Source organism: Melanostigma gelatinosum (assembly GCF_949748355.1).
Source record: "Melanostigma gelatinosum genome assembly, chromosome: 8".
In the NCBI taxonomy this organism is placed as follows: Eukaryota; Metazoa; Chordata; class Actinopteri; order Perciformes; family Zoarcidae; genus Melanostigma; species Melanostigma gelatinosum.
In genome coordinates this window covers 20344282-20367404 of record NC_136641.1, presented here as the reverse complement: position 1 = coordinate 20367404, position 23123 = coordinate 20344282, and the positions used below count along the sequence as shown (strand labels likewise).

At 41.1% G+C, this 23123-nt stretch overlaps 2 protein-coding genes across 2 annotated transcripts; one reads left to right on the top strand and one right to left on the bottom strand.

Moving 5' to 3' along the window:
- Positions 1–2511, bottom strand: LOC306780717 (trypsin; the record flags this gene model as incomplete). Its single annotated transcript, XM_079273151.1, has 5 exons — positions 1–156; positions 1353–1607; positions 1743–1881; positions 2007–2160; positions 2457–2511. The coding sequence occupies 5 exons, from the start codon at positions 2509–2511 to the stop codon at positions 1–3; spliced, it is 759 nt and encodes a 252-aa protein (XP_079129277.1).
- Positions 2512–4532: 2021 nt separating this feature from the next.
- On the top strand, positions 4533–8760 carry LOC306780530 (trypsin; the record flags this gene model as incomplete). Its single annotated transcript, XM_079272939.1, has 5 exons — positions 4533–4587; positions 6388–6547; positions 7160–7301; positions 7394–7660; positions 8590–8760. 5 exons carry the CDS (start codon positions 4533–4535, stop codon positions 8758–8760), a joined length of 795 nt encoding a protein of 264 aa, XP_079129065.1.
- Positions 8761–23123: the final 14363 nt, after the last annotated feature.

The window sequence follows — 23123 nt, the reverse complement described above, 5'->3', positions numbered from 1 at the left end:
TCATTGTGTTCTATATTTGATTATCATCTTGATCCAGTTGACGTAATTCCTCACTTTGGTGTAGACTCCAGGGTAGTATGGGTTTGCGCAGCTGACACCCCAGGAGACAATGCCCTCCAATTTGCCATTGCAAATAAGGGGACCACCGGAGTCACCCTGTGGATCACAAAGACACATTAGAAATGACGAACAAAATAAACTAAAATAGTTACTGAAATAGGATACAAGTAACAATGAAAAAAGGGATCATAGTAGTGACAACATGCACTGCACAGCTGTGGTGATATAATTATGTTACTGAAAGGTTCTTTATACTACAATCAGAGCATTAATATAGCAGCAAACAACTATTGGCAATGTAAAGATATAGTGGAGTACCTAGCAGAGAATGAAGTCACACTCCATCTGTATGTGTTGTAATCTGAGCTTCTCTGAGCTTTGTTTAGCATATCATATTTGTCGATTATATTGTGTGTTAGTAATGTGAATCTGCAAAGTAATTAAAGTTGTCAAATAAATGTAGTGAAATAAAGAGTATGTGCCTCAAAGAGTTAGATTGAAGTAGAAGGTATAAAGTAACCGGGCGGGTGACACCACAGCAATTCTGCTATTTACACCGGGCCAAGTTAAATATGCTACTTAATTTAGCAATAGTAAGCTAACAAGAAAGGCTTTCTGGCAAAAATCTCTTTCTGGCAGAAAACTTTAGTAGTGATAGTAATAGTGGCATAAAGAGCGTATAGAGAGTAGGTGGGGGGACGATTAGTGGGTCAAACTCAGGACTTTCATTCAGGAAACTGGTTTGTTCAGTGTATTTTTACACTTTACACTGATTTTTATTATTATTAATCTTTTAAGTATTCAGTTACAGTTTAGGCAACAAAACTACTTGGTTAGGTTTAGGACAAATATACATATACATACATTATTTAATGTGTGCCCAGGTCAGGTGTAAATAGCATTGTTAACTACAGACACCTGGTTGCTTGTCTTTGTCCTGCTACAACACTTGGGTGCAAAACCCACATTGTCTATTCCTCCTTGGTGTAAATAGTATTGTTGGCTTCTGACTGCTAATCGCATCAAAACTGTGCTTAAGTACAGTACAGTAAATGTAGCACGGCTGCACAGGGCATCATTATGCTACATTGTACTGCACTAATTAAACCATGCAACGCAGAAACATACAATACTCAGCATGCGGAGCAATAAAAAGGGAAATATTAATTATTATAATAAAATAATATGTAATATGGAAGAAAACTTTCTGCAACATTGTTATTAAGCAACAGTGAAAGCATTTAACACAAGCGCCCAATCCACAGACCATGCAACAGGAAATGTTTTTGTACCTGGCAGGAATCTTTGCCACCCCATTGAGATCCAGCACACAACATGTTTGGAGTGATCATCCCCCAGTAATAATAACGGCAGTAAGGTATAGGTCTCACGTCCACAGAACGTAGCGCAGGAGAGAGGTAGCTACTGTAAATCTGTGTCACACCCCAGCCGCTGACCGTGCAGATGTCATTGTAACGTGGAGGACGGGTATTAACTGGCAAAACAGCTGGCTGGACATTGGCATTCAGCTGTGCTGGTTTATCCAGCTGTAACACAAATTAAAGTTCAGGCTTACATATGCTAACCAAGCAATGGCATTATTCATCAATTACAAACACGAGTGAAGAGTGTATGCATGTGTCAAGAGCCCCACTATTTCAGGCTGGCTCTCCTATGCTTGCCTTGATGAGCATGATGTCGTTTTCGAATGTCCTGTAGTTATAGTTGTGGACAAATATCCGTAAGACTTTAAAATCCTGTTCAAATCCTTCAGGTTTCTTCAGGTTGTGTTCACTGAGCACTACCTTCATCCGACTTGCCCTAATGGCGAAAAACAGACAAAAGGTGATTCAGTGTCGACCCTTTAAGTGTAAAATACAGTAAAATGCCAATTTAACGTCGTCACTGTAGCAATGCTTCCCTCATTTTATAGTGTCAGTACTTACACTCTCCAGCAGTGGGCAGCAGAGACCACCCACTGAGCGTGCACCAAGGTTCCTCCACAGTAGTGTTGTCCATCGAGGGACTGCAAGGATGCCTGATATTTGATAGAGTAGGGCACGACCTCCTGTCCCCCAATAATTCTCTGTGCAAAGGTCTCTGAAGACAGTGAGAACAGGTGCCCTGTAACTTCTTTTTCTTCACAAAAAATGTCAAATTGATGTAATGCTCTGTGCTCTTTATAATCTTAAAGAGAGGTTGGAGGCAGTCTCAAGTTGGCAGAGTTTTGGTATGTCCATTACTCTTGATATAGGACAAATACAATTTCCTTTTTCACCCTGACGTCAGCCAATGTTCTGTAAATGCCCCTTTCAACGTGGTTCTACATGTTGAGCAGGATTTCATACCTTTTATTACGCACTCAGGTATCAACATTTTGGGATTGAGGAACTTACCTGACACAGAGACTGCCAAAAACAACAGCACAGTTGAGCTTTGCAGCAGAGCCATGTTTTTACTTATCATCTGTAATGCAGAAACATTTTTAGAAGCACATTATACACAGTGTATAAGTGCCAACTAAATTAATTACTTTGACAATCCTGATCTAATCTAATTGTGTTTGTGTGAAATAAAAAAATTGTCGCTAATTATGGTTCGGCTATACACGTACAACTTTCTTGCCGTATTTCCTCTCAGTTGATCCCTCATTAGACTATGTATGACTAAATGAATGGTAAAACAATTTAAACATTTATTCTACAAAATAAACTGGTGATAGAGGGTACGGCCCTGAATGTTAATTATTAAAGATTAGAATCACCTTCTACGTACCTGTGAGCCCAGACACAGCAACCTTCAGAGCATGTCCAACTGGTGGGATCAGTGCTCTCTAGTTGCCTTTTATAGTGTAATTGTATCCATGTCCAAATCTTTTGTTAAATTGATCTCTTCGTCTTGTTTTGTGTCGTCTCACGCTGCAACAATGAAAATGACCTACATGACAAAGTTAAAGTGTTCTTGTGTATTATGACTGTTTCTAAGCTCTAGTTATCTGCTTGCATCTTGGGATATGAAAATGTTTGGGATGGGAACGCCTTTAGGTGGTCATCACCATCACCATATTATGGACAGAATAAATGTTATAACCTTGTTGACGTGATTAGATTTGCCTGTATTAATTAGCTTGATTCTTACGTGTCTGTAGTGGAAATAATTATTTTTAATAAAGAATCACAGTGACACAATTAAATGCATCAATGAACTTAGAAACCTGAACAGCAGTACACTCTGGGTTTTGTAGTTCATGTTACATTGATAAACAAACATGTGTCTCATTTACAAATCAACACACAACATCTCAATTTGAAAGTGTTCTTTAAAAAGTTTCATTGCAGACATTGATACATGTTGTCATTTGGCTGGGATAGGGATAGTGTCTACATCACCACGTTGCAACTGACCAAAAACAAGGTAAAAAACATCTGTATGAATTACATTTAGAAAATTAAAAGAATATTTCACCTCAGCACTCAGATTACTCTCTGGTAGTACATTCAGTTCTCTCCAATACAATAGGCAAACAATTCACACGCCACTGTATCGCTATACTACACCCAGGTTTGTTAAACACATTAGTTCTTTGTTTATAACCTTTGTCAAGTCCAACAGATGTAATACAATCTAAGCTACGGCCAGGTGGACGAATGTGAGACCGCTGGCAGCCACGTGCTATGACGACAGCACTTGGACTGAAGAGGGGATATTGCGGGAATAAAGGCAATGGTCAGCACTCTGGGGATGTGCGAGCACAGCTATCAGTAGCACAGAGGGCGACAAAGAGGGCTATTAGCCAGCTGAGGTCAGGACCTCCACAGAGGGATTGTAGCAGTGACAAGACCTGTCTGCGCCGTGCTCCATTTTTAACGACACACACTCCTAAAATAGATGTGGAGCAGCAGCGCTGGCTCAATGTAGTCAAATACAAAAGCCATTGCTGCTTTCCATCAGTCAAAACCCTCATTAATCCTTCCTGAGGAAATAAGTGAGAGGAGAAGGTAGAGCGATGAAGAGCTGCAGAGACTCTTACTTATCTCCTTTCATTCAGGGGGATAGCAGCCCATTTGATCCATATCACAAGCTGCAAAATGTCAAATATTGGACATAGCTGACGGGGCTACAACATTACAGTAACTGTACTGCAGGATACAACTGGCAACACAAGAAACAGTCTATGCGTAACCTTTTGTGGGACCTTAAATGGGCCTGCAGTCAACTGGGTGATTAAATAAACAATGATGAAGTTCAGGGCAGCTTGAGTAAGTCATGGAAGAGTTGAGACATGGGGCGTGCTGTGGAATCTTTAATTATATATCGGTCCAGGACAAGGGAGGTGACCATGGAAACAGAAATAGGAACTAAGGAACTATAAGAAACCTGAGAGTGCAGGTGTGTGGCCTCACGTTAATATCAGACACGTACACAGGTGATTCCTCACTCTGCGTGCCGACTGCTCTCCCCATTGTCTCACCATGGACCTGTCATCTTTAGTGCTTTGTGTACTGTTTGAAGTCCTGGCTGTAAACTGTAAGTACGCTTCTTTATCTCAATTTTTATAGTTTATTCGTGCATGAAGCCTCTTGGTTACAATGACAGGAATCTTGGGATACTGTTGACATCTTTTTTGGGGGGTTCATGAATTGAATCTGCATTTAAATGGGCTGAATGTGTATCTAATATGTTATTGCCATCCATGTATCAATGTTTTGATGGTTGCCTTTTAGCTGTGGCATTGGCAGTGCTGATCCTCCCTTGAGACGGTCTTTTGATAAAAAAGTTTGACTCAGAGCCATTTTAATCTGGGCATGACTGAGCGTCTCACGGCTTTAAATCATAAATCACACCAACAGAGGAACAAGAGGAGGGCAGAATTGGCATATATTGTACTTTTAACTTGAAAATATTTCAGTACTAAAATGGAAACATGGGTTGTGATATTTTAACATCCAGTTAGGCTCACCGTGTAAAGTCTTTTGTAATGACACTCTTGTGATTACAATATCTATACTGTACACACACCTGATTGCAGAATTTGCTGATCTTCTTTTTCAAATTTTAAAGTTTCAATTTAAACTTTTAAAGTATTATCAGGAACAGTTAAAATTCCTGTAAGATACACATTGTGGTGCGCCGTGGCTGCTCATGTATATAGGTATCAGCGGCCCAGCCTCTTAGTTTACGTCATTTTCTTTAAGCTTCACACAATCTAATAAAGAGCAGATATGCCATGAAATCTTTTCAAAAGAAATAAATTCCTGTAACATGCACAATCTTACTCAGTGCATCAAAGATACCTTTCTCGATAAAGAGCTTTTGAAATGGTCAGTAAAAGTGTGCTTAGTCACCAAAATAATTTGAAACCTCAGGAACAACAGATGAAAGTGAACAACACAACAACAATACGTTATTGTGGCCACCACCTCCTTTTGTGGCAATTATGTCACAAAAATAAAACGTGAAAGGAGACACCGGTAGGCATCTTGAATGGGTCTTTAGGATCTGCGACCGAGCGGAACCGTGCAATTTCACAACAGACAATACTGCAGACTGAGGATGTGAAAAAGAAGATTTATCTCGATTAAAAGGCAGCTAACTACATATGCAGTAAGCAGTGAATTACATACAATTGACTTGCTACAACACAGTTTTGCAGTTTGTGCAGCAACCAAAAATAACACGTTGCAACACTGTGATATAAAACGACCTCTTTCCAAGTAAAAGTCCTGCTTTGAAAAGGCCACTCAAGTGAAAGTATGTAAGTATTATTAGCAAAAGTAAAGATATTCATAATTTAGTACAATTTTATTTTAAGATTATCTTTTTTTATTCCGTAATATCATGTTTTACGAGATCATCGTATCATTTGTATGTACAATCGTAATCTGTAATCTGGGGTTAAAAGTACAGCAATATCCTCAAAATATAAGTATAAAGTGGCAAAAATGACGACAGTAAATCATCCGTACCTCAAATTTGTACTTAAGTGCAGCACTTGACTTGATTAAATGTACTTAGTTGCTTTACAACACTGCTTTTTACAGCAGGATTCAAACCCCTCCTGTGTTAGCATCAGATAGATAATGATGGGTCAGACTAATCCTTTCCTGTGAATCAATGTACCTCAGAGGTGAGATTGTTTTTCATTGATCTGCTCAGCCGGGAGCATCTGTGCACTGAAGTCAGCTGTTTTCTTTATTGTTCTTGCTGATGCTGCAGCTGCAGTAATAATGTTACAAATTTGTTAGCTCCCTCTAGACTGTTATGTGTGTTTCTCTCTCTAAATCCCATCTAAGATGGTATTTGTTTCCCTCTGGGTGTGTGTCGCAGGTCACGAGGAGGCCCTGGAACGTATAGTGGGAGGATACGCACCAGTTCCACATTCAATCAAGTACATTGTGTCGATACAGACAACGCAGCGTCAGCACTTATGTGGGGGCTCCTTGATAAATAAGTACTGGGTAATCACAGCAGCACACTGTAACATTGGGTGAGCAAATTTTTCTTCTTTTGATTTACGTCTGCTGAATATAAAAGCGGTGTAACCTTTGGGATAATATAGCGGTAAAACCGTGTGCCCGGATTTCGCCTTTCGTAAGGAAGTTGCAAGCAACAATAATATTCCTATTTGACATATGATGACCTCGTGTTGACTTCTCTGCGTGTAAATGTGTGTATACATGGTTTCATGAGAAGATCCAATCATTTCAAGCCATATCAAATCGGCAATTCAGGAGGTTATCGACACTGAGAGAATGTTCCTGAAAGTGATACAAGCACACCAGTAACAATGGAGCTCTGTGGTACGGGAATCTGATGCAAGCATATGACGGCCTCGCGGCCCTACTGCTGAAACATAAATGTTGCATGAACTACATCATTTTAAAACCAAAATAGGGACACCCTAAACATATGAAGTGGGACATGCTGCAGGCAACATACTGTCGTGAAAGGCTCCGTATTTTCAGTTATTAACGTACATGTGTGCTGTACTACTGGCTGTAGCGTCAGGTTTAACAGACAGATAGATCTCAGAATGTTGAACGATTCCTTTCGTATTAAGAAGAAGCATTTAACCGTTACAGCGTTTTTGTTTCTGCAGAGTACACAAAATGATGATAGTAGCGGGAGACTACTCTTTAACCATCTATGAGGGCACAGAGCAAGAACTTCTTCCTCAACTTTTGTTTCCCCACCCGGAGTACAACCCCACCACCACCAACAATGACATCATGCTCGTAAAGGTGCAAACTATCGGCCTATTCTTGAGTGTGTTACTCCATCTGTGGCTCTCGGGAGGTCTGTTTACTGATCAAACTGTTCACCATCTCTCCAGCTGAGGGTCCCGGTCTATCTGAACAGCTACGTTTCCATCGCTCTGCTGCCCCGGCAGGGAGCCTCCATAGCAGTGGGCAGATTGTGTCGAGTGTCAGGATGGGGATACACCAGCCCCAATGGAGGTCAGATCCCCTCCACCCTCCGCACTGTCATGCTGCCCATCGTCTCCACACAACAGTGCAACAGCAGTGGGTCCTTCGACGGCAGCATCACAGAAAACATGCTCTGTGCTGGTTTCAGTACTGGTGGAAAGGATGCCTGCCAGGTAAGAGGACCTATGCGGATAGGTCACCAGTTGGAGATTGCAGTTTACTACACTACATATACCCTTCAGCATATAGTTAGTTAAGAAGTTATTCCCACTTCAACCAGCTGCAACATAAAATGCTGCTTTACATTAATGCATTGCTAATAATAATCCAATAATCTAGCACAACATTGACAAACCCTGAGAAATTAAGTTCCCACAAAACTTAACAGCATTCTCAATTACGTTTTGAGAGAAACATATTTTCTCCAGAATTACGGTCACGGTTTTAAATATGTGGTTAAAATTGTGAAATCAAACAAAACAAACCAATAATGAAAGAAAACTTTCAGATCATGCTTAAAATACCATAATTTGTTACCATAATTAGGCCACCTACGTACATAATGTTGCATGACCCAACGTTTAACGTAACTTTGACGGAAAGTTAATACAAGTCAACTTTAAGTTTTATTTTCACACAGGACTTTTAATAATACTTTTAATATTTCAAAAATAAATGTCACTACTAATACCTATGTACTTTTACTTCTGTAACATTTTGAATGCACAACTACTACTTGTAGTGGAATATTTTTACATTGTGGCGTTTCTACTTTTCCTGAATAACCTAAATGGTCTGTATAATGACTCAACAGGAGAAAATTGGGCACATGTTGGGGACTATTTTCAGCTGCGGATTGATACACATTTGACGAAATATTATAAATATATTAAATATTTACTGCAGCAGGATGGTGTGTTGAGTCAAAATAAACTACATTACCCGTTCATACTTGCTAGTAGGATCAACTCAGTGTTTTTGTCTCTCCACACATCTTTTGACAATAAGAAAAATATAGAACATCACCAAATCTATTCTTTAAGTTTCTTGTTCAGTAAAATATCAGTCATCCCTGAAGTCCCCTTCTTTGCTGCTGTTTCAGGGGGACTCTGGGGGTCCGCTTGTATGTGAGGGCCGGGTCTATGGCTTGGTGTCCTGGGGGAGAGGATGTGCTGATGCCCAGTTTCCTGGAGTCTACACTGCTGTATCCAAGTTCCGCAGGTGGATAGACAACACCATATTTAGCTACTACAGCAGGTGTAACAAGGATTAAAACCCAATGTTACTGCGATAAGAGAAACACAAGTGGAGACTTCAAGTTCTTCATTTCTAATGCAGTTCTTGATGTTGTGTTTTTACCATTTTTCCACATTTCCAGCTTCATATTGAACACATATATGCACAATATCGATCTAATTCGTTGCAAGAAAGCGCGAAAAGTGCATTTCAAAAAATATGAAACTATTCCCTGAAGTTCAAGCTTGAATCATGTCTGTTGTTTATCTGTTCAATTAAAGCATTTAAAAAACAAAAAAGTGATGGGTGATCCACGATAACCCCTCAGGTAAAAAGAAACACATTGACCATATTTTCACAACATCAAGAATGAGGTGCCAATATCACTGCTTAAATTACTCAAAATCAGCGCTCCTGGAGAACTACACTATTCTCGAGGCAAGAGCTTAAACAATTTAACCAGGTCAACCAGTGCTACAACTGCAACATCAAAGATCATGTGAGCATTTAATGCTCGTTCAGAGGTGATTCACACAATAACAGCTTTACACTATAATACAATCCAATACAGGAGCCCTGCAAAACAACAGGACATTTGTGAAGCAATGTTTAGTTTTGTTAAGACTGGAACTCCATTATAAAACAGAAATTCCCTTCAAAGCAATTTGAAGACGTTTTGGGATCAGCTCAATTTTCACACCCATGTTGTTTGTGGGTTTGTTGTACTGGATTGAAAAAACAAACATCAGATGGAAAAATGAATGCTTCTGATCACCTCTATTGAATGAAGGCAGAAATAATGCACAAATGATTTGGTTTATTCCTCCAAGCACATTTAATCAATGTAAGACAATTTATGCATGCAGAATTTCTGTCAATCTGAATGTGAACTAACTCTGTTACAGTGAGTAAGAATCAATATACTGTATGTGTGTTTTGTGTGTGTGTGTGTATGTGTGGGTGGGTGGAAGACAAAGCAACTGCCTTTTCTAAACATGTCCTTTCATTTAATTAGGGAGTCAATGATTACTGCCAATTTCATGTGGTTTATTCACAGAGTAGCTGTGTAATAAACTTGGCACTATGCATAAAGCACCTTAAGTGTGAAAGTTGAGTAAATGCATGGAAGTAGGTGAAAAAGAGAGAGATTGAAAGTGTGAGCAATGGCATGAATGGTAGCGTTTTCTTGTGTTATAAATGACTGATCATCCCACTCTCTGGCAGACTTCTTTATTTATGATATCGCAGCTCAGAAGCCCATCGCCACTGTTTGCTTCTCTAGTGGAGACTTTAAATAAAGGATTATACTAGCTTGTCTGGATAAATAAATTGAAGTCCTCTTCATGCTGTGTTACTTATACAGCGTGTCAGTAAAGCCTACAGGAGGACACTTCAAGTCACTTCACTAATTCATTTAAAGAAAACTACATCAATCCCTTTTGGTATAGAGTGTGCGTCTTGGTCGCCTGTCACCAGAATCTCTAAAATAGCCGATGAGCTATCCCAAAAGTGGACTACCGTCATGAAATATGCATGGAGCCATGTCTTCCCTCTGAACAATCTGTGTAACGGCTCTGAGGCGTTGCTGCCTCAGCCAGCAGTGATTCCTGTAAAGACGAGCGGAGGCTAAAGACCGCATCACACCTGATATGTGTCGGCGTATCACATCAGAATGAATAGTTGATGGCCTACTTTAGAGGTATCTCTGGTTTCACTGCTTGCCCCTGTTTGCTTCTGTGATGGCGGGTGTGTCAGTGCCCCATGTGATTGATGTTTTCAGGGCCTTTTATGCCTCTGATTTTACAGGCTTGGTTACATAAAGGCAGATTCCTTTTGTTCTGACATGAGAAGGCCTCTCTGGGGAGTGTTACGGTAAACCGCCTGACGTGGTTGATCCAGAGTTCCCTATGCCCACTGGCTCACAAAGGGAAATGTCTCTCTCTGGGTTTACGTGTTTCATGTGGCAACGTATTGATTTGAGGCATACAGACTGTGACCGATCCCCTAACAGCTTCTCCCTCTGGACTCTGCTTTGTAGCAGCTGGGAAGACAAAACATGTTTTACAATGATAACAGATTCTTTTCCCCAAACTAGGCCACCAGCATCAATTATTTTCCAATATGTGTTATTCATTCAAAGAAAAAAAGTTCCCTTCAATGCCTCCGGGCAGAGGTTTGGAGTATCAGGGGTAGCATGGTATAGATATTTAGATGGTGGTGGAAGAAGTACTCCTTTACGTACTTCATTAAAAGTACCAATACACTTGCCAAAGTTAACTAAGACCCCCCAGCCTCAGTGACTTCAGACCAAATTGCTCGATAGCATCCGTGGTCATGAAGGCGTTAGAGCGCATCATCCTCTCTTATATGAAATCCATCACCCTCCCTCTGATAGATATTTGTCAGTTTGTTTGCTGAGCCAAAATGTCTGTTGAGGATGCAGTTAACATAGCTCACCACCACACGCTACAACGCCGAGAGTCACCACACTCCTACGCCCGCAGTCTCTTCAATAAACTGTTGGCCATAAACATCGACCCCTGCATGTGCCACAGGATCAGGAGCTTCCTGTGGAGAAGGCAACAGAGGGTTCAGATGAATAGCCTTTCATCTCCGCCTCCAGTCTGCTCTCACCAAATGGCCTATTAATGACTCGACAATTTGCAGGTCAATCAGCGTACAGTAAGAACGCCCTTTCTTGCTTTTTGCGTGTCATTTGTACGCCATGTAGTCTGTGCTGAGTGCAATGTAAACGTGTCTGCGTCACTATGATATGCTCTCAAAAAGTGACGTAGTACGAAATGCGAGATAGACACCTTTCGGTGGTTGGAGAGGTATATGGGTCAGGCAAGCCGGTCAGAGTCCTTCGAGGCCAATGTCCCGTCATGTCTCTTATTTGTTTGTTTTTTAAGCTACATTGGTGACGTTTTTTCTTATGTTACATTGTTCACGTACGTATTAGTTGACGTAGGTAATTAAAGCACAACCATTATGTTTTCCACACATCGAACTCAGAGGTTTTGTTGCCTAAACTCATCTTCTCACCCTGGCTCTTCTCCCTCTACACACAAACCACTTCACATCCCACCACAGCTCAGTTATCATTTTAAAATATGCAGACGACACAAACACAGTTGGACTCATAACCAACAATAAGGAAGACCGATATAGTGTGAGCAGGTTTCTTGATAACCACCTCCAGCTCAGGACAGCTAAAGAACAAGAAAACATTATAGATTTCAGGCACCGCCCCCTTCCACAAATCACACATACACGTGTCAGGAAGGCCCATTAACCATCACTGAGGCACACACATCGGCTAAAAAAGGCTGAGAACCACTGATTAAATATTTAATGGGTTGTGTTTTATAAGCGTATCATGTGTGGTTTTATATACGATGCAAAGTAGCTACAGCTGTGAGATAAATGTAGAGAAAAATGTATAGAAATGATCCCTTCTGTAAATGCAGTGCAGTAGAAGGTTAGTAGAATACAGCAAAGCAAAAAGAAAAGTGCTTTGAAGATTTTTTTCAAGCACGCACGTTTTTGAAGATGACAGCTTACTTGATCGATACACTGAAACACAATAACAGTTCCAAGAATGTCACAACAAAAGGAAACAACTGTTTAAAGAGGATGCACATGCACATAACTTATTTGAGCCAGCAGGGGGCATTTGATCATTAAAGCACGAGGATCAGAAAAACAGCAGATGAGGTGCAGGCCCTGCTGGCGCTTCCTCCTCTTTGCCTCCTCTGTGATTATAATAAGCCCTACCACTGAGGTGTTGTGTCTGCACATGAACACGTAACATTATGCTTTGTGAATTGCAATGATTATGAATGTGCAGAAATTGAATCTGCTGGAAAGGCTCCGTTAGAGGCAAAGTGAGAGGGGGGGGGGGGGGGGGGGGAGCCTTAATGTGCCTGGGCCATCTACACTTGCTATAGCCGAGGTGCAGAGTTTTGGATGCCAGACAACTGTTCGAGTTCAGTGGGATGCCAGGGAGCTCCGAGGCACGACAGAAGCTGAGATGAAAACGTGACCGGAGTGTTGTTCCGTCCTCTCTTCAAAGCCAAAGAGCCATTCAACTTCACAAACAGACACTTTTAGCTTTTTTCCTTCCTCCTTCCATTCTCTCTCTTCTGGCCCTGAAGATGCACTTAATCTTTTTCTTTTTTTTACATTTTCTCCCCTTAATTCTTTGACATGGCTACAGCCAGAAGGCTTTTTCATGAATCTGGGACAACAGGCATGTGTTAAATATGCAGAAGATAGAATAATTGTCTCAAAGGCAAAGGCTGAAACATGATTTTTTTTAGAATTAGAATTAGAACAAATAATCATTACTACATTGTGCCCTTTTTTAATGGGAAATGGACAGATGGGATGGCAGGAAAGACTGATGTGGGATTGTTACTGTGCAGTCGAGCTTTATTTTTGCTTTTCATGGTAAAAGCGATTTTGGTGTCTGTATTAGACACCCCTAAAATAGATGCTGGTTTCGAAGCCACTCGAGTTCAGACTACCTCTCTTCGACAAAACACAGAAAGAGTCAGTTGTCATGGTGAGCCTCAAACCCAGTGGCGGCTGGTTGAAAATGTTCTCGGTAGGGCCATCCTATCAATTTCAGCAAACATCCCAGTATGATTTAATGCAAAAAAAAATGTAAGTATCAAACACGCATTATTACTTGGCAGTTAAATATTTAACATGTATTCCAACACGAAAACAATCAGTAAATAACACTTATATAATATAATATAACATGTTCATTTCTTGAGATGCCCCTATGGACCTTGTTATAGGAGGTAAAGATCAGGAGAAGTAAACATGAAGTGTAATTATGAATACTGATGTTAAATTAAGCTATGATGAGTTTTCACTGTTAATTTAACATCTCTATTACATGTTGATGCCTCCATGACCAAGTTAAGCAGATGAGACTGAGGACAGCTATGTAGAAGAAAAGATGTTCACTTTGTCTAATATGTAGCTTGACAGAGTTCTCCATGTGTGTCCTGGTGTTCTCATGTTTCCTTACCTCCTCATCCCTCACTCCCTACCCTGGTGTTCTCATGTTTCCTTACCTCCTCATCCCTCACTCCTGTAACTGTCCGTGCTGGATCCGTCCCCGTTGTTTTAAAAAGCTAAATAAATTATTAGCATGACGTCATCCAGCTCGCCAAACCTGTCTGGTGTACAGCGAGTACAGAAGCTTCATGTACTGCTTCCCTTTCCCGCGAGTCTGCTGTCTGATTGTGAGGTCAGGCTGATCTGATATCAGCTCTTTGGCTGCAGAATCTCCTCAAAGTTCTCCTCTCAAACGGGTCTTGGAGGAGAAGTGCTCGCGCTGGCGCGGGCGCCTGTAGAGACTTCTCCTGACGAGAACGCGCAGCGAGGGGGGCCTGATCGTTCTGGCCCCAAGCTGAATCTATTTGAGGGCGCTGATTGGCTAAATTGTATGTCACTCATTTATATCTTAAATCAGCAATTGGCTAAACTGCTTCATAGACCCGCCTCTTTTGGGCCAAAACGATCAGGCCCCCCAAGCTGCGCGTTCTCAGAGTGTCGTGCACACAGACAGAGAGCACGAGCAGAGAGCACACAGGCAGAGAGCACGAGCAGGAAAAGCATATATTTTGCGCAGATATCATATTTTACACAAATTACTGGGTACATTCCATAGTTCAAAAACACAAATATTGACAATTTGTATAATTTATGATTATTATAAATTTTATTTATTTTTTATTTTTTGTGTGGCTCATGGTGGGGCCATGCCCCATGGCCCTCTATTGACCAGCCGCCACTGCTCAAACCTAAGATAACTCGAACCATTAGCTAGTACAGGAAACAAGACATCGATCGCAGTTTGTTGAAGACGGGATCCTCAATTTAACAGTTATCTTATCTCATCATTCGGCCGGCGCTCTGTACAGGTTTTACAGTCAGCGCTAAAATACATTAATGTCTGAAATAGGGCCATTTGTTTCCCCTGTTCATTGAGAAGAGTTTGTGGCAAAATGGAGATGAATGGTTCAAGTGTTACGCCCTGACAGTTTTGGCAGAGCACACCAGAGCACAGCTGAATGTTAAAAATCCACTGACGTTTATGGAGTCATTAATATGGCGCTGGATGACAGCAGCAGGAAATACATCCTCTCAAGAGCGTTTGGACGGACAGCATTTTGGGGGGCCAGAATTGTCCTGATACCAATATTTGAGCAAAATTGTTTGCATTGTCTTTGGAGTGAACACAGACAGACAGAGAGAGAGAGAGAGAGAGAGAGAGAGAGGAGCATGTTGACTGGCATGGAGAAATGTGCTTCTGGTGTGAGCAGCTGTTCATCGCCCAGCTTCCTATCCTGTCTAAACCCGGTCCCTTTTCTCTATTGCCTGCACTGCAGCACACATAATAGTCTGAAGGGGATATTACCATACCAGCAGAGTGCAGAGCAATAACATAATGCACAGCAGACGACAGGGTAGATATTATGACTTACTATATTATACTCAACAACACAAATAATTAGCTAGTTTACTTGGAAAAAAGTGGTAAACAATCACAAAAAGGGTTTGAGGATTTGGTACAATGTAAAATGTAAAATGTCAGAGTGAAATGGTTTGAGGCGCAGAAAAACAGAGAGTGATTGGTCTTGAGACGCAGGATGGGGGATGCAAATTGCAAATAACAGCACTTTTTCATGAAAGACATTTACTACAGAGGATGAGAGAGATTTGAAGCGTGCCATATCTCTCTTTTCATCCCCTCACACATAAGTGAGACAGTCTGGAAGGGAATTCTTTAATGCAAAGTAGAAAACATTTCAATGAACTTATTTGTTCATTAATTGCAAGATGCAGGCAAGGTATCTTTGCTTTTGGTCTTTAACATGTAAAGACTACATGGCAGGAATGCTGCTTCCAACCCCAGCCTCCACCCCCTTTTTTTTTCTTTGCTTGCTTCCTTTTTCCTGCTCACTAGATTTATCAAGTTTCCCCTCAGAGGATTAGCAGAAAGTAGAGCACTTTAATCATGTTTCCTAACTTAGGGCTGCCAAGGGAGGCAGTGCTTTGTTCTGTTGCAAAGATATTGCCGATAACCCCCTCGAAGCCTCAGATCAGAGCCCGCTGTCATTATTCCCCCACCTCTTTACCAGCTAATGACAAGACTCACTTGTGAAAACATCGAAACGTGTGTGTTGTCATGCCTGTTTCAATTGTAAATGTTTTCTAAAGTACCTGCAGGAGAAAAATCATGAAGTCAATATGCGCAAGTACTGTAATTGAGTGCAGTTTTGAGGTACTTGTTCTTGACTTGAGTACTTACATTTTATGTAACTTTACACTTCTGCTGAAGACATGCAACCGAAGGCAAATATGACCCACGTAGAAAGCACAACCAGAAAAAAAGTGTGACAAATACAGAAAAGAAACCAAATACAAAACTTGCTGTAAATACAGCCAAATACAGACAGCACAAAAAGTACAAAAGCCCAAAAACAAGTACAGGAAAAAACCAACCAAATACAAATAACACACTCCAAAAACAGAAAATACAACGAAACTCAAAAATGTGCTGTAAATACGAAAATGATAATGTAAGTTTATTTTAACATTTTGATTGCACATAGTTGCTGCACATCTAGCATTATTAGCTTTACTAGTCTACCACGAGTGACTGGTCTGATACCCCTCGCAGTGTCTTGCAGGCTGTCCTGGCCAACCTCAGTAGTCAATTAGCAGACATGACTAGGTCATCAGCTGATTTAGCTCATCTGGAACTATACAAGCTGCTTTCACTGCGGACATTGCTGATCTACGCCTTCCATTGTTCATTTGCATTAACTTTAGTTCTAATTTTAAAAAAAAGAAAAAAGTCGAAATGAAGGGCTCATACTAAACTAACAAAAACACAATTCTTAGTTTCAGTTAATTGTACACATATCCATTTCTGCTAATAGATCACCCGAAAGCTATACATGTATCTTATGAGTAAAATCCTGAATGCAGAACTTTTACAGAGCACATTTGCACCGTGGTATTGATCCTTTTTCTTTAGTAAAGGGTCTGACTACTTCCTTCTTGCATAACTGTGTTGGAACTAATGTGCAGTTAATCTGATTGTTGGTGCACACAGTGGACGACAATTATAAGTACGCAAGCTGTGCTAATTTAAAACTTGATGACGCAGAAGTGACACTCGATGTCTTGCTTGTATTATGCGTCACTGCCAGATGGCGGGAAAGAGAACATTTGGGGTGCCAACGGAGGATTTGTGAGGAAGAATAAGCGAGTTAGTGACAGAGGGGACGACGTGAGGGGATTAAACTAAATATGTGATCCCATCAGAGTTGACAGAATGTTTCAAACTAGCCATGAGGCGCGTTGTGTATTGATGTGAATAACTCACTCACTTTACTTTTACAATACACATCCACTGCCTCCTGTTTAATCTTGTAGTACGTATGCAACAACAAACTACAGAGGCGACATCATTGTTGTACGGCCTGCTCTCGGCGTGTACTTTGCATGCGTCCAGTGTATACATGCCACATTGCACAGAACACCCGTCCACACTGAGTAATGCACCGCCGTTAAGTGTACTGACAGCTACTGAAATGTTTTGATGAGCCAGCCGTGTTGAAACCGACCAACTGTGGACAAAGAAACGAGAGAAAAGTCCCATGCTATCAATGCCGAGAGACTTTTGTTTTGACATGTGAAATAGACAAAGTTGAAATTGCATCATGCAAAGGTAGCAAGAGGACAAAGTGGAGCAATTAATCTTCATGTGCTCTGAAGCGCTGCTGTGTAAAAATGAAGCTGCCTCTCAAGAAGAGAGTGTAATCACACTTCCATCCAAATCTAGCAGGGGGGACCGAGAAGAGATCTCCAAAGCTGTCGCGCAAAGAGAAGCAAGGGAGGCTTTGACAGTGATTGGTGGGTGTGCTCTGAATTTCTTTTTGAAGTTGAACCACTCAGACAGAATCCTAAATGTACTTGGCAAACAGTCTGAATCTTCAATGGTTCCCCCCATGGAGACGCTACTTTAACAAGCTTGCACACTGGAGAACTCCCGTGTCAGAGAGCACACACACGGTGTCACGTAAGAATCTGGGCTGCTTTCATCATGCGACTTTCTGCAGATTACCAATGTGGGAGAGGATGTCGAGCGTGCTCTCTGCAGAACTGCAATGTCAGGGGTGATCCAGCGACTTGAAACTCGGAAAATGATCTCTGTCACTTGAGAAAAGAGAAAAGAGAAAAGAGCAGGACCAGAGATGGACACCAAGAGGTCAGCAGTTGCGGAAACTGTCGCCTTAATCTGCTCTAAGTGGATACATGCTTATCAAAGGGACAGCCCCCTCCATGTGTGTGTGTGTGTGTGTGTGAAAGCTAAATCTTTTATCTCTCAGCTATGTCCAAGACACCCCCATTCAAAAGAGAACAATGATTGAACAGAACAGTCATTTCCGCTCCTGTGCCCCGCGGCCGCAAGATAGCACTTCCATCTGGAGATGGCAGACAGATTACATCTCATCCGTATGCAGAATACAAGAAGTGCTGTCATCCACCCCCCCCCCCCCCCCCCCCCCCCCCTCGCTGCCAGCCAGAGATTACTCGCAAAGAGGAAGGAGGGGCGGCGACCAATATGGAGAAAGAGAGACTAATGGGATACCGGAGTACACCAGCCTGATCTGAAGAGATCCACTTTACTGCCGGGCCAATTCCAAACAGAGACAGGTGCTGTGAGACTGCAGAGGCCCCCGGGCGATGAACAAGCTTTTATTTGATGGAATGTCTGAGCGGCGGGGCAGGAAGAGATCAATCTCTGTGCAAGACAACAACTGAAGTCATGATACTCCTTGTGAGACCCGAGCATCAAAACAGTTGAGGAGTTGTCAAGCTGGATTCAGGGGTGATCCGGTTAACAAACAAAAAACAGGCAAATGAAGAAAACCTTTTCACCATTATGATAAGACTGAATAAAACCTGCTGCAATTGCAGAAAACACAACCAAACATCAAAAGGCCCATCAAATACCGAAAACACACCAAATAAATACAAAACGTATCATATCACCATTTTTTTCCAGGCAGGATAATGATCCCCAATATCATTATGATTATTTCCTTCCACCAAAACAGTGTTGAAGGACACCAGGAGCGAATGCCAGGAGTTGAGTTTTCATTCAAACAAAAAAGATGAATGGTGTGTTAACTGCATGCCAAATTAATCAGAGCACACAAGGCCATATTGCCTCCTAACTTTATTGCGTTTGGAGAGATTTTTACTTAGCAGTGGCGCCAATGATTTAGCAGCAGCACTGCACCGCTATATGTGCAGGGGAGACACTGGAGCGAGAGAACTGCAACTGATGGAATGTGTACTGTAGTACGATACTAACAGTCTCTCTGTAAAGACAGATCGTAGAGACAGTTTAATTGTTCATGATCTCATATTGTCATATCAAACTCCCCAACAAAAAGGCTGCAATTTGCACAGAACAAAATGGAATTGAGTAACAAAACCAGAGAATTTTGACGACCTTGCCAGGATACACGAGTTGTCGCCGTGGTTTGTGGCTCATTGAGTTACTAAAGTCGACAACCCATCGGTGGTGTTGGAAAAAGAGCGTTACCTTCACCTTAAAAAAAATGAAGAGTCTCCAGGAAACTTCTTTTGTTTGGTAACTCTATTCTGTGAAGTTGTGTGCAACTTACTAGTTTTCTGTATTTGCAGCACACGTCTGTTATTTTTTTCTCAGTAGTTTCAGCAGTAGTTTCTTCCCCAGTGCAGTTGCTGTAATTGATAACAGGGGTCCTTCTTTTGCTACACACAACTATATTGAAATGCTTCATTGTCGAGCAGTGGGAACATCATAAATGAAGGTTATACAAAGACTCTTTAATCATTGACTGATGGACTATTTGACTTTGTTGTTGTCCGTGGCGTTGGTTTGATTCAGCAGCCCTCTGACTCTTCATAATGATGTTTGATTCACAAATATTTAATGCAGTGACTTTCTGGCTACATGCAGTATGGGCAGATTCACTGCCAAGATAGTCTTTTATTCATAAGCATTTTCAGCTCCCCATAGAATAATAAGTATTCAGCCTTCAGGCCAACTGTCGCCCGTCCTCACAAGTACAAACAAACGTCCTTGCAAACCGCAGGAAAGTTGCTATTAAGAGGTATCGTCGAGTTCAAGAAATAATTTGTGGCTTTGGTATGCAGTGGTAAAAGTACTGTACCATAACCTATATGTGAAATTTGATCAGTTGAAGTGTTGTAGCGTAATGAGCTTCAGCCCGTGTGACTAATATAAAACTGAATGCAAATATAATCTGTAACAGTTGTTCATAAACAAGCCTGACAAAGTGCATGGTAGTGCAGTTTACTGTCTATTAGAGGCCACTTGTGAAGGTAAAACAAAACAAGAGGAAAACAAGTGCATCTGTAGCAGCAGCAGGAGGAGCATGGCCCTTTGGCTGTACAACAGGGCTAATGGCTTCATTAGCGAAGGGCGCTAATTAGGATTAACGAGCCTTTACCGCAACAAGCCGATATCCCTGAACTTAAACCTCCATCTGTGTCAACTTCAGGTATGTTCACTATATTCATTCTCTGAAGTAGACGTCAAATGGTTGCCTTCCTGGCGAGGGCTGGTACATTTGACTGGAGTGGATTCTTATCTATTTATAGTCCGATTTGGTTAAAGTAAGATCTGTTAGATCTTAAAAGGGCGAATTCAGTCAATTCGTTAAAATTTCATGAAAAAAACGTTAAAGGAAGGTTAGTCGGTTTAGTCATTCAAAGGAATGTTTTTTTTTTATTTTTGTGGGGAAATATGTGAAGGAATGAATGAATGAATAAATATAAAGCAGCCAATTAGCTTAGCTTAGCATTAAGACTAGAAACACGAAGAAACCGCTAGTCTGGCTCTGTCCAAAGGTAAAAAAAAAATCCACCTTCCACCAACTCTAAAGCTAACTAATTAACATATTACAGCTCATTTGTTTAATGAAATGTATGAACAAAGAATTGTGGTTTAACGAGGAGTTACCTGTTGGAAGTATTGCCTTGACTGTCTTTTATTCAATTGTATTATTATAATTTAAATGTTGTTTAATAGGAATTCTGTGAGCAAATTAATTAAATTCCCCCCAAAACATGATAACATGTCAGTGCAACATGAGCTCAGTGCGACTCTGGGTACGACGTGGGCTCGGTTTTATCTGCTGTGCATATGCTGTAATTCATGCCAAGGCTCTACCACCAGCTGCTATAATACCATCATTAAGTGGAAAACTGTGGCCCCCTCGGGAAGCATCCACGAATCCATCATATCCTTTCATCATGCCCCGTGGTAGCTGTGAAGATGCTGTGTTTACTATAAGGCCTTTCTTCTCATGTCATGTGTTTCGTCAGAGCCCTGAGAGAGAGAAGCAGCATCTGTTACAAACAAACGGCCTGTAAACCTATGAATCACACGCGGTGGCCAGTGACAACTTAATTTATCCAAGCTCCAAGCAAACCAACTCACTCTGATCTCAGTCTTTTTATTTTTAAATACTGTCCGATAGGCCAGAGTGGGCTTTTTAAATGCCGCACACTGTGCTGATATATGAAGTTGGTGGAATATTGCTGGTTCAGCTTAAAGTCCACTGAATAAGCCTGAAAGCCTTGATACTCTCTTAATCTGCTGTGGGATAAATGTGCTGAAACAGAACAAAGGGTATGGATCGAGTGTAAATGAAATAAAACGCTTGCCGTTTCAGAATATATCGTCTTTAGTGAGATAGACAGTGATTCCTTTTGGCAGCAGATCTTCGACAGAAACTTGGTTTCTACACAGAGTACACACTACCTGGACATTTACACTGATTTCTATTCATGAAAATAAGGTCTATTGTGCGCGCCTCAAAATGAGCTTCAATCTGCTGTCCAAACCTCCCAGATCGATGTGTTTCATTTCATCAAATGGATGTTTTTTGGCTGTAACAACAGTCCATGTCCTCAGCACCGAAGATGGTTAGTTTCCCACTAACCTCTCTCTCTCTCTCTCTCTCTCTCTCTCTCTCTCTCTCTCTCTCTCTCTCTCTCTCTCTCTCCCCTTCATTCTTTTCAAAGTTCTTATTTTTGTCTGCACGACCTTCCTCGCTCTTCAGACAAATCCACAGAAACATTACCCAAAGAAAGAATGAGCCGCCTGAATGAGGCCTGGCCGTGTTCCCATTCTCCATTATAATTATCCTTCATTATTTGGGTCAGAGAGACTCTATATCACCAGGGTATCCTTAAGCATATTACAAAGGCACAATGTTAAACTGGTTTCTTTCTTTTTAACTTTGTTGCGCACTTACACTGTTGTTGATTGCATCATTGTCAGGATGACAAATGTGTCCCTTTCTTCTAAGAATAAATACTAGCTGAGTCCCAATACTGACTGTATACAGTGTATACTGACATTATACTGAACTACATTGTCATCTTTGTAGTATACTATTTTATAGTTAGCATACAATAAATCAACATTCGCAACTGTTTTTAAAAATTGTAAAATGGTAAAATACTTGTCAGATGTCAATCAAACTGACTTCAATGCTAGTTAAAGTTATCTTTAGTTGTCTAAGGTGTTCATGCAGTTGCTTTAGAACCATCCACTGTTTGTTATTAACCTTTGCATTGTTTATAGGGTTCATCAACAGCACAATCAAAAAACAAGATTTTTTTTCTCAATGCGTAATGATTGTTTTGAGTATACTTCATCTTTCCTTTAAGCTGGGATCCATCTTCATTTACTGCGTAACATATATACTGATGCTTGAATTTGCAGAGATATCCTCTTTTCATTTTGGGCATTTCATTTTCGAGCAGGGGCCTGAGCCAGAGGCCTAGGGTTTAAGAGGTTATTTTATATTCTTGTGAAGAGAACTGTCCCAAGTGTGAGGGACCGTGGCAACAAGGGACGAACCCCACAGACAGTCGAGGCAAGCAGGATGATTTCAGTGCTTTATTGTTGATGGCAGGGAATTAATGGAAGTGGGCCGGTAGATGAAGGCTGATGAGGGAATGAGATCCAGGTGGACAGAAGGTTAGGTAACTGCAGGCCTGAGGAGGAAAGTAGGAACAGGTGTGTAGATGGGTGGGGCAGTCAGGTGATGGGGAAGGGAAGTAAAGTCTGAGGGTACCTGGCAGATGGATGTAAAATGGCAATGAAGGGGCCTGTGGAATAGAGAATGTTCCTGGAGTGACAGGAATGATAAAATTATAATTTTGCCCGGGATGACTCAGCATTAGCTAATAGAAAAAGTGTACCTCATCCATTCCAGATAACACAGCTGTTTTGAAGCTCTATGTTCTGATACATGTTCTTCTTCTTCCTCTTCT